Raw genomic sequence first — 12355 nt, 5'->3', positions numbered from 1 at the left:
CCTGGCATGCCAGGTTCGACCCCAGACACCTGGGAGACAGACGTGACCAAAGTCCCCACGGCCAGGAGGTGGAGGGTGACAGGCAAACCGACAAAGTATGAGTTGCTTAGACAGGGGAAGGGCTGCACCCGAGGGAGCAGGCAGTGAAGGGGGTGCACCACCACTCTCAGTAGTGAGATTGGACAGAGACCCCCAAGAGGGGAGGAAGGCGGCCCTGCAGCTACGGGGAGCAGGCGGGCAGCCTGCAGGTAAGCCCAGGAAAGGGAGTGAACATGGCAGGAGCAGGAAGCAGGAAGGCAACCGCCTTCATGTTATCTCTGCAGAAAGGAAAGCTCGAGGAGCTTTGTATTTGCCAAGTCTGGATCCCCACCCCGGTCTAGTGGACAGGAAACCCCTCTCTGTCCTGCTGACCACCTCCACCACTTTCCCCAACAGAACCCACACGAGAGAAGGCTCAGGCGGGAAAGCACCTGGCTGGCTTCCCCTAGTGAGCAGGACTCGTGCCTTCAGTGGCTGGCTGCACCCAGGGCTCCCACAGCCCTCGAGGGTCTCCAGGGGTCCACCTGCCCACCCCACCAAAGCCTCCTTTGTACAATCGATAGCACAGGAACTAATCTGGGTGTCTGCTTCGAGGGCAAAGGCCATGCAAGACTTTCTCTCCATTTTATCTGTGGCATAGTGAGTGCTTCACAAATACATGGTAAATTAAGTGCTTAATGGATCGGTGGATGGTTAGATGGATGTGTGGCTGGGTGGGTGGGTAGGTCGATGGATGGGTGGCTGGGTAGGTGGATGGGTGGATAGGTGGGCAGGTAGGTAGCTGGGTAGATGGGTGGGTGGGTAGGTGGCTGGTTGGCTGGGGGGGGTGGGTAGGTAGATGGGTAGGTGGCTGGGTAGGTAGACAGGTGTGCAAATGGGTGGGTGGGTGGGTGGACGGAGGAATGAATGAATGCACAGATGCCTTTTCTCCCCAAGGAAGGACTCCCAACAACACTGGGGGATGGAAAGCTGAAAAGTAGCTATTTAGAAAAAGAACAATGAAACCAGGACAAGGACAGGATCCCAATACGACAAACCTTAATTTCCCACCCCCCCCCCAAAAAGGGAAAAAAATCTCGAAATTTCTAAAGCAGCCTGAGACTAATTAACCAGCTACTCCATAAGGATCCTTTCCACTCCTGAATCCCATGACCGTAAGCAGAAGACAACCAGCAAGGAGAGAGAAAGAAACCTGCCCCTCCAGGCCCTGGCCCTGCACACCAGGCCGGGGCAGCCCAACACCAGCCAGTCCTAACCCCCTTCCCCAGAGTCAGCTTCTACTTCACCCTCCACACAGGCTCACGGGCTCTAGGCAGGTTCCGGTCAGCAGCAATGAGACCTGGCTCTAGACCTCAATCCTTTAACACCCCCTGGCCTCACCCACCCAGGAGATGAAGGGTCAGTTCTGACCCTACAGAGTGTTGTGTCCAGTAGTGGAACAGACGCTGCCTCCCTGCCCACTGGAACTTTCATTGCTCCAGGGCCAGCAGCGGGGGTCAGGGGGCGGTCTCATCTTCATGGTCTGACATCAGTGAGAACCACCAGGCCCATCTGGAACAGCCATGCTGTCCCAGCTGAGCTGCTGGAGGCCAAACAGCGAATCCGGGGCCGTGGGAAACCTCCGCAAACATCCCTGATGAGATGCACAGAACCTGCACCCTGTCTCTGTACCCAGAGGGACTGTGCACAAGGAATTCCTTGCCAGGCCCATCTCAGAGGATAACACCTGAATAAAGAACAAGCCATGCTCCCCGTCAGCAGCCTGCCAGCAGCTTGCCCTCCCCATGCACTGGGGCGCCCTGCACAGCGCCCCACTCCAGAGGTGGGAGGGTCCCCATGTCTGGGTAGGTACCAAGGAAAGCAGGCCAGCCACCGGCTGGGGCTCTGCTTGTGTTCTGTATCCCATCCCTGGACATCAGGACGGATGAGCCAAGCAAAACAGACTTGGGACAGTGGCCCCCCACGGGGAGAGCATGTACCAGCACCCTGAGCCTCCGCTGGCCCCTGGCCTGGAAGTACTAACCAAAGTTTATCTTGGTAAGAAACATGTGCAGGGCAGGAGGAGCTCAATGAGAAGGACGCTTAGCCGGATGGATGGGGAGGACGGGGCAGGAAGGGCAGGTCAGGCTCTGCCTGGAGCCCCACGTGGCTCCTATGTGGCTCCCACACAGCCAACAAGAGGTCAAAGGATCAATGAGAAGGGAGGCGAGCTTCCGGGGACATTCGCCTGGTGCTATGTGCTCCACAAACACAATTCTACTTCCTGCTCAGCAGACCTTGGAGGGTGGTGTCCTTGCCACCATTTCGCAAGCAGGACTCAGAGAAACTGAGTCAGTCACTTGGGCACAGCTACCTGCTGGACTCGAACCCAGCCTACAAGGGTCCACAGTCCATGTGCTCAGCTCTCTGGCTCTGTCTTTCCAAAAAATGTAAACTTATTTTATCAGTAAAAGAGGAAAAAAATCAGAGGCCTGAGATCTCTGAGGCTCTAGTTCCATTCCAGCCAAACCTGGGGGGTTTGGGGGAGTGTGGGGGGGGCAGTGACACAAGCTCAGCATTTCAGGAGCACCTACAGAGGGCAGGGCTCCTCACCACCTCCACGGCCAGGCAAACGGAGGTCAGAAGCACCGTGGCACCCGCCATGTCATCCAGCCAGGCTGCAGGGACAGATTTTCAAGGAGTCCACCTGGAGCATCACAACGTGGAGAGCAGAGGTGGGATGGGGGAGCTCTCTCCAAGCCCTGCTCTTCTGAAAGCCGAGACTGCTCCGAGCAGGGTACGAACCAAGCCCCCACACGCAGCTCAGCACCCAGGTCTGGGGCATCACAGCACCTCCATTCCCCACGCCCCCCACCGTGGCTCCCGGTCCAAAGCCTGGGTACACTCCTGGGCTCCCTCAGCAGAGGCCACAGAGAGGCAGCGCCTGGCCAGCGACCGTCCCAGTGCGCCGTGGGCAACCAGAGGCCGGCTCCACGCAGCCCCTCTGCCTGCAGCTGGGACATCCTCGGAGCCAAGCAGCTCCACTGGAACCTCTGATGAGCATGAGGGGCACCCCCTTGTGAGCTGCGTGGCCACGCAGTTTGGTGGGTCATATTCTGAGAGTTCGATCCAAGTTTATGTACATCTTACATTGCATTCAGCTGCAGCAAATCAAAACCAAAGTGGAATTATAGACGGGATCATCCGCATTTTAACCGCCAGCCAAGAAACGAATTTGGCCAGTGTATCCTTTTTCTCCGTATGCTTAATTAGCCGTTCAATGCATGAGTACATACATGCCTGTATGTTCCCGAGTGTGCACGTATGTGCATGAGGTAGGACATGTGCATGACTGCGGGTGTGCACGAGTGAAGAGTGCGTGCATATGGGCGCGTGGGTGTTCCGGAGGCCCCTTCCCAGAGTTCAGATCCACTGGGTCCCCACCTGCCCAGGACACTGCTGTGCAGAAGGAGGAATGGGGAGAGGAGATCCAATCTACTGGAAAGCAGCCCTGCAGGAACTGAGAAGCCCACTTACAGGAAAGGACACCTGCATGGTGCTCCCGCCCAGCACATGTGCCCCTGGGCACTGGGAAGCACGGTGACCTGCAGTCCCCACAGGGTCGCCGCAGCAGCAGGCACTTGGGTGAGCACTTTCGGGGGGGAAACAGAAACCCTGAAGTGGTGATCACATAGGGACAGGCCCCCGGATAGTCCCTGGATCTCCTTTCCAATGAATTCAGAACTAGGGGATAGTGCCATCAGGCCAGGTGGCTCATGGGAAAGTCCTAGGTACAGTAATGTGACACCTCGCAGCGCCTTAAGGAAGCTCTCCTCTTGGAACAGACTTCTCACCATTTGCCACAGCAAATACAAAATCCCCACACCCTCCCCAACACGTCTCATAAATCATGTATTCATAGAACACTTCCTCAAACACCCAGGCCCTGAAAATGGTCCTCAGATAAATTAAGCAGTAAATATCTTCTGCTATTTCCCATCAGCAGGTAGGAACTGGCTCGTCGGGTCGTCCAGAAAGCGGCTGTTGGGCAGTGCCTATGCCAGCCACCTGGGGAGCTCTCTCAGCCTCAGAGAGCACACGGACACGGGGCACCACCCGGACTACGGGCAGCACAGAATGAGGTCCTCCTCAGCCTCCATCCATCAAAAGCTACCATGGTCCCCAGCCCAGCCATTTAGAAGGAGTGACCTGGGACCTGCCGTGCTCTCAGATGGCACCTGACATGTCCGGTCGCCATGAAGGCGGGCTCAGCACAAAGCCAGCTCACCCAGGAGCTGAAACCCCTGCCAGCCTTCAGACATTATACCTGCCTGGCCTCAGGTACCTTGGCCTGCGCCAGAAGGGTTTCTGCAGGACAGTCACCAGGTGACACGTCTGAGAACATGGGGAGACTTTGGAGTCGTTTGCCATGGGCCTAGGGGATCACCTCCAGGAAAGCTTGGGGTTCAGGTAACCACCCCGTCCTTGCCCAACACATGCTCAGAGCCAGAGACAGCTCTGCTTGCTTCAGGCCTAATCACCATGGCTCCTCTCATGAGCCATGATAAATGTACCTGCATCATCTCAACCCAACCCTCAGGAGCCGGGCCCATCACCTGCCCCACTTCCCGTCATGAACTGGAGCTCTGTCCGAGTCCACACCCCGCTCTCCTCCACCCTCCTCGGTTCTCGATGCTTGACCACACCCTGGGTGTCGTGAGCCCACCCGAGGGTGGAAAGGCCCATGCGCTCTGGCACAAAGGGGCCGGGCCTGTCCCGTCTGGACCCTGCACTGGGTGGGCGCTTGGCCACTGCCACCAGATACAGGGGAAGAGACCACTCACCTTCCCAAAATCTCGGACGTCGAAGAGGTCAAAAGGGTCAAACAGCTCGCTGTTTCTTAGTCCAAATTTATCGTGGCAGACTTTGAGGAAGGTGCGGATATTCTTCAGGCAGAGGAACTAGAAAGACAAGAGAAGGGCACTGAGCACAGAGGGTCTGTAAGAAGAGTGGCCGTAATGGTAGCTGATGCTGGATGCAGGAGCCGGCACAGACCGTGCAGCCCTGCCCGGGAAGCCTCCCTCACCTTCGCAGTCCCACTGGGCCGGACATCACGGGCGCCCCCGGCTCACCTTGGCCACTACCCATGACCCTTTGTCCCTCACCCCTGCCCAGAGGACCCTGCATGGACGATCATGACTGGAAACACACTGGTCTTGAGTCAGCAAAAACAGAGCATGAACACATATGCACACTCACGCACACACACACCCACCACCTTCCTGGGCACAGACCTGCCCCGGTTATTTAACCGAGAGCCAGGAGCCACCCCCATGGAAGCCATCTGCTGTGGAGCCCAGTCACGGCGGGAGGCCAGAGGACCCACAGGGGCCAGAGTTCCCAGAGCATCATCAGGGCACCTCCTCCACCCAGTACCCTGACATCTGAGCTCCCACACTCACTGTGCTTGGCAAAGCAACTGGGGCAGGAAGTTTAGGGTTGGAGGCTGAACAGAATCGCGGGCTGCAGTCCCCACGAAGGAGATGCTGGTAAAGACGCACGGGGGTGGCAGGCCAGGTGGCCTGAAGAGCAGGATTTGGAGTGGCTCCAGCCCCAAATTCTAGTCCTGTCCACTGATTCCCACTTGCAAGACCAGGGACAGTTGGCTTGGGCGCCTGGGTGGGTACCCAGATGGCACAGTGAGCGCTGGGGGTGCCAGAGTGGTGCGCCCACCCAGTGCAGTTGGCAAGGGCATCCCCAGGGCAAGGCCAGCAGCATGCACGGCCGACAGGTCTCTGAACCTCAGAGTGGTCATCCTCATCACTAACCATTCCCTGAGGCCGAGGGCTCGACAGAGCGAGACCTGCACAGTGTGTGCCGCTGCTGGAAATGCAGATGCAGGGACAGATGGGAGACAAGGACAAGCCAGGATCGGCAGCTACAGCCGGCCCAGCAGGAACCGAGCAGCATCACCCCTGCCTGGACCGAAGGCAGTGTCCACCGCGCACCCCAGAGCTGGGCTGTCAGTGGTCACAGACCATGCAAACTCCCTGGCTTTGTGTGCATACAGTGTTTCTGAATGTGCAAGAGCAAACCACCGCCCCTGTACCCCCAAATCCCCGAACAACTGAGTGCTTGTAAGAACGAGGACACCCCCTCCCACAGTCAGAGCACCAACACCAGCAGGTCAATGTGGATCCCACACATCCTCGTACTTACTCACATTTCTTCAATAGGTAAATGACAACCACGATGCCCTAACAGCAAAAAACATCCCGGCCTCAGGTCCCATGATGTCAGTGGCCATAACCCTTTCGTGTCCTCGAGCCCACAACAGTATGCTCCCACAGAACATTCTGGAAGGACAGCTGCGTTCTGTGCACATGCTGTTCACATGGTAGCCCCGAGACACACATGCCCACTGAGCACTCAAAATGAGGCCAGTTGGACCGAAACACTACATTTCTTTAACTTGTGTTCTAATTAATTTAAATTGAATTGCTACAGCGGCTGGTCTGGGCCAAAAATGCGTCTCAGTCTTGTCTTGTCGGATCTGATGCTTCTGAAGCACAGGGACGCAAGAGGACAGACACGGGATGAGTCCACTTACACAAGGCACCCTAATAGCTAGGCTCACAGAGGCCGGCAGAACCACAGAGCCGGTGGGGGTGGCTGGGGAGCCCGTGTCACCCAGGGACGGCTTCAGTTTGGGACGATGACCAAGTTCTAGAAGTGACAGGTGATCGTGACCAAACACCATGAATGCTTCTAATACTACTGAATTGTACGCATATTAAAAATGCTTAAAATTGGGGATCCCTGGGTGGCTCAGTGGTTTAGCGCCTGCCTTTGGCCCGAGGTGCGAGCCTGGGCTCCCAGCATGGAGCCTGCTTCTCCCTCCTCCTGTGTCTCTCTCTATCATAAATAAATAAATCTTAAAAAAAATGCTTAAAATTGGGATGCCTGAGTGGTTCAATGGTTGAAAGTCTGCCTTCGGCCCAAAGTGTGATCCCGAGGTCCCAGGATTGAGTCCCACACTGGGCTCCCTGCATGGAGCCTGCTTCTCCCTCTGCCTCTCTCTCTCTCATGTGTCTCTCATGAATAAATAAATAACATCTTTTTTAAAAATGATTAAAATAGTAAACCTGGGGGGCCCCTGGGGGGCTCAGTTGGTTAAGCATTCTACTCTTGGTTTTGATTCAGGTCACGATCTCAGGGTTGTGAGATCAAGCCCCACGTCAGGCTCCGGGCTCACCAGTGTGTCGGCTTGGGATTCTCTCTCTCCCTCTCCCCCTCTCCCAACCCTGTGATAAAACAAAAATTTAACTAAAAAAAAGAGAGAGAAACAGACCCAACAAGAAGGCCACGTGCTGATACGGGTAGAATCTGGGGGCACTCCCACCCCGAGGATGGCCAGCGATGGCCAGCAAACCGCTGGAAGGGGGAAGGGGCCCCAAGAAAGACAGCCAGGCCCACACCTCGACCTGCCTTCCAGCCCCAGAGCGTGAGGATACGCCTCCGTGGCTCTGAATCCCCCCAGACTGTGGGCACCAGCAGGCCTCCCCAGCCGCACCCCCAGGTCCTGCCCGCCCTGCAGCCTCGGCCTGGCCCTGCTGCTGTCCGAGCATCACCCGGCTCCAATTTCCACTAAGCACCCACATTGTGTCCTCCTCGGCCTCCCATTTTTAGAGTTAATTACATGGCTCCTAACCATAATCGCAGCCGGGGAGGCCAGGCTTCCTTTCGGGGCTCAGAACAGGCGGGCGCCCTTTGCCCTGCGGGCACACTGTCTGCCTGCCTGGCCCCTCCCCCAGCGATGGCATCAGCCCCAACCTTCGTGGACTGAACCCCGCACAGCTCCAGGCCAACAAAAGGCTGGCCCCAGGAAACTGAGGCACAGACAGGCTCAGACCCCAGGGAGGGGGCGCAGCAGAACCAGGCCCCACTCGGAGGTGGAGGCAGAGGCATCCTCATGGAGAGCTTCCCCCATGCCCAGCCGGCTCTGCTGCTCTGCCGTGGAGCCTTTACTCCCCATCCTACAAACATTCACCCCATTTCTCAGGAGAGGAAATAAGGCTCCCAAGCAGAAGGAGGTGGAGCCCAGATCGGAACCCACATCTGCCTGCCGTGAAGCAGTGAAAGGCCTCGGAGAGGACGGGTGTCCCTGAGTCCTGAGGCCTCCGACTGTCCAGTGTGCTTCGCACAAGCGTCCCTCTCATAGCTGGCATGCCTGGAATGAGGGGACACACGGTCACCCCCCGCTCCATCGTCCTACAGTTAGGGGACTGGCCAGACACAGAGAGGAGCAGAGCAAGGAAGGGCCGGCCCTGCATCCAGACTCCTGGCCCCCAACCCTTTCCACTCAGCAGGGGCGGCGGGCCTGCTGCTTCTGCGGCTCGCGTGCACTCGCCTGGCTGTTGGCCTCTCCATCCCCACTGCCCCTAGGCCAGGAGGGCAGAGGGAGGAGGCCTGGCCCATCAGAGGCTCACGGTCCCTTGCTCACAGCAGGGACAGCTTCAGACTCTGGCAAAGAAACTCCCAAGGGCAGGATGGGGAGAAGACACTGCAGGCACATCCCGGCCACAGGATGAGCGATGGCAGGAGAGGGAGGTGCAGACGGTGGCCAGTGCAGGCCAGAAGCTGATCATCCTTGTCCTGTGGCCACAGAAGGCCTGGCCGAGGGCTGTGTCCCTGTGGCCTCGGGGGTGAGGGGCTGTCTTCCCTTTGCTCAGCCCACCAGGCCCTTAATGAAGGGGCAGCCATAGCCTCACATTTAGCCCCGGAAGTCCAGCTAAGTGACCACGACAAGGGTCTGTCCCAGGACAACTGGCCTCCTGACAAGCGACAAGCGGCCCAGAGTGGTTGCCCCCACCCCACCACGGTCTGTTTAAGGCACCACCCCGCCCCCCCCCAGCCCCCAGCCCCAGCCTGCAGGGAGGGCCCTGGCCATTGCGCCAAGAGTGGGCCGCCCATGCAGTGGACTCCTGACCCCTCTGTCCCACCCCCTCGTCAGGCTGAAATCAGATTAGTGAGGACACACAAGCTCTGTGCCCAGCCGCCCCCACCAGCCTCACAGGGCCTGCTGTCCTCTGTCAGCTGTCATTCGGCCCTCAAAAGGCCAGCCCAGTGCAGGGATCCGGGATGTGAGAGGCAAGGCCGGCCCTGGGAGCCATGACCCCACGTCTGAGCTACGAGGCCCTGGGGCATCCCGGGCGGCAGGCTTCCTGGTCCACTCCGGCTGCTTCTCTTACGATCGGAGACATTATCTGCCCCACAGGGAGACATGGAGTGACCTGGAGGACCTGGCCACGGGGTAGGGCAGCCCTCAGACCTACCCCTGTGGCCTCTCCCGTGACCCCTGGTGGGTGGGCTGGGGTGGGGAATCGGACACCCTGCCCCCAGAACTCACATCCACCCGGCATCCAACACGTTCGCCCAGTGCCAGGGGCTTTGATTTGTCCCCACGTTCCCTCAGGGGCTGCTCCCGGACTTCAGCACCGAGAGGCAGGTGCAAGAGGGGAAATTGAGGCCCACGAGGGGAAGCCACCTGGTTAGCAGGCTTCTGCTGGGGATGTACAGTCGGAGCAAAGAGTCCACGGAGGGAGGGAAGGAGGTAACGGGGATGGGTGCTGACGGTGTGGCGGGCAGCATGCCGATGTGCTCCAGTGCACAGACCCACCCAACACCTGCAGTGACCCTATGAGGTGTGCAACGTGATGACCCCATTCCACAGACAGACAAAGTGAGGCTTGGAGAACTGGTGAGGATGAGGGGAGCTCTCAGGGGGGCCCTCTCCACCTGTCACAGGGCCTGCCCCAGGGGAAGTCCCACGGCCACCCTGCTAGTTGGGACAGGGGCCTGCTGCTCCCGGCAGTGATACCCAGCCAAGCTGGGGCCCCACAGGGAAAGTCCCAGGTGGACTCCCCAGATCCCCCAACCTGCTCCTGGAAATTGCCACTGATGTGAAAAGCTATTCCCTTTGGGCCCCCAGGGAGGGGCCCCGGCTGGCATCCCCAGCCCACCAGCCCCCAGAGTCCCATCTCCAGACCCGCAGTGGGCATGTCCAGTAGGAAGAGCTCTGACCTGGCTGCTCTGACTCAACAACCACCTGTCCTCTCCATGCCTGTCTTTCCACTTGTAAAACACAGAAGGAAAATCCTGCCCTCTGAGTCCTAGGATCTGGGCCCCTCACTTTAGCAACGGCCAGCTGACCCTGGGGCCATCACCCTCAGGACATCCTGAAGTCCCTGTTCCCAGAGCTTCCCTGTGACGTCATAGCCTGGAAGAGTGGACGCAGGGGATAGGCCCCCAACGGCCCCTGCAGGGCCCTGTGATCCACACGCAGGGCCAACCTCCCTCCCGGACAGAGTCAGCCAGGGAGCAGGGGAGAGTTCACAGCCCAGGTGGCCTGGGCCCTCCGTCCACACCTCTGCTGGCTTCTCACTATCAGCCTCAAAGCTGCTGCTCAGAGGCGGGTGGGGGTGTGAAGAGATGAGGCGGCCAAAGGCCTCCAGGAGATGGTATGTGTGTGAGGCTCGCTGCTCACAGCAGACCCCAACGGGACATGGGGGAGATGAACACCCTCCCCACGCCGCCTGCTGCAGAGAGACCCGTGGACACCACAGCCCTGGAGGGGGAAGGAGGGAGACCCCAGCTATCAACACAAAAGGACTCAGCCTTTACAACCCCTGCTCTTCTGGGGCGGGGGGGGGGGGGGGGGGGGGTCCTCCATATGCGAATTTCCACAGACGTGGCAGAGAGTTCCTAAAGTGTCTCAACGAGCAGCACTAAAGCTGTGCTTCACCGTGACAAATCGCACGCCGTCCCACTGGAGCAACCCTGACCGCCTGGGGCCGCGCTGCCGATCAGACGCTCTGACTGGCAGCTGACATGCCTTTGATCAATAAAAAATGGGAAAATGAATTAACTTCTTGTTTTATTTATGCCATGCTCGTTCCAAAAACCTTTAAAATGACTTCATTATTATTTAACAGATGCAGCATGCTGGAATGGATCTTTCAAATCTGGGGCCCTTGGGGTAAACAAACAGGTGGCCTGGAGGTGACGGCTCGCCAGCCACTGCGTGGGACAGACACAGAGACCGTCTTCTCCCCTGGGTCCCAAACACCTGGGATCATTGGGGGCTTAATATCTAGTAAATGAAGGAAAGAGCGTCCATGAGGCACACGTGCTGTCCCGAGGGCCAACACTCCAAAACGGGCCCCGCTTTCCCCCAAGCAGCCATGATCCACGAGGGCTTCAGAGGCAGCCAGGACCTCACGGGCAGCCGCCACTGCTTGGGGGCAGCCCTCACTTCCCGAAGCGCCTCTTCCAAAAACAAACAGGTGGAACTGGGGTTGGCACGACCATATGCTCCTGTGCACGTCGGTGCCACCGGGGGCCTCTCCGCACCAGCCAGTCAGGGTCCACCCACTCACAGTGTAACAGCTCTGGGGTTGTGGGTCATTTATCACCCACTCCACTTGGGTGTAGTGGAGGGCCTCCAGGTGAGCCTCCAGGTCAGGGCACTGAGGCTCGGGTGGTCGGATCGAGGATGGAAGGCCACAGCCTGCGTGGTCAGCATCGACAGTGAGGGACTTCTGTCACTGGCATGGGGCCAAAGCCCCGTAACTGTCCCTTTACCAGGGGCTGGGGTGGCACTGCAATCCAGGCCTTGCTCCAGGCAGGGAAAGCACAGGCCCAGCAGGGCTCATCTGTGCAGCGTCGGGGGCTCGATCCCATCTGCACGGTCTAACAGGAGCTTCCTGCACTCAGGCCATGTCCTCAGCCGCAGGGGCGTCAGGAGCCAGGGCACAGGCAGGCTGATGGATAAACTGGGGCCGCCTCTGTGCAGGCCGGGCTCCTCTCTGGGAGGGAGGGCGGCACTGCCTTTGTGCAGCTATGGCTCTGCCAGGGGCCAGCTTCCGACTCCCAACAAGCACCAGGCCCCTGAAACCCGGTGCACCGGGCTCCTCACCAACCGCCAGCCCGGTCTGTCTCTGTCTGTCTGCAGCCCTGGACAGTGGGAAGCAGGTTCTGAAAGGTCAGGAAACTCTCCAACAGGAGGAGGCATGCTGACGGTGAGCAAAGCAGGCCAGGCCAAGCCTGTGGCAGCTGCAGATGATCACTCTCCATCCTGACCTTGAAGTGCTTCCTATCGATGCTGGGGGGCCGGGGGGGGGGGTCACCAAGGAAAATAACCCTGGAAAAGGAGCAGCCTGGAAACCCAAGCAGAGTAGGTGGATGGCTGATGCCCATTCCATCCTGTTGATGGACACTGGATAGGCGCCTACTGTATGCCAGGCCCTGCCCTGCGGTCCCAGGCTCGAGCACATGG

At 58.7% G+C, this 12355-nt stretch overlaps 1 protein-coding gene across 6 annotated transcripts in view; it reads right to left on the bottom strand.

Moving 5' to 3' along the window:
* The window catches only part of VAV2 (vav guanine nucleotide exchange factor 2), a 168401-nt gene that overhangs the window by 130990 nt on the left and 25056 nt on the right, over positions 1–12355 (bottom strand). For all 6 annotated transcript variants that reach the window (XM_077851283.1, XM_077851284.1, XM_077851285.1 and 3 more), the window contains exon 2: positions 4863–4979. In XM_077851283.1, coding sequence (XP_077707409.1) covers positions 4863–4979 — 117 coding nt within the window. The remainder of the gene's footprint in view (positions 1–4862; positions 4980–12355) is intronic.

This window comes from Canis aureus, chromosome 16 (genome assembly GCF_053574225.1).
Source record: "Canis aureus isolate CA01 chromosome 16, VMU_Caureus_v.1.0, whole genome shotgun sequence".
Lineage (NCBI taxonomy): Eukaryota > Metazoa > Chordata > Mammalia > Carnivora > Canidae > Canis > Canis aureus.
The sequence above is the reverse complement of the archived record's forward strand: the minus strand, read 5'-3'. Positions and strand labels throughout refer to the sequence as shown.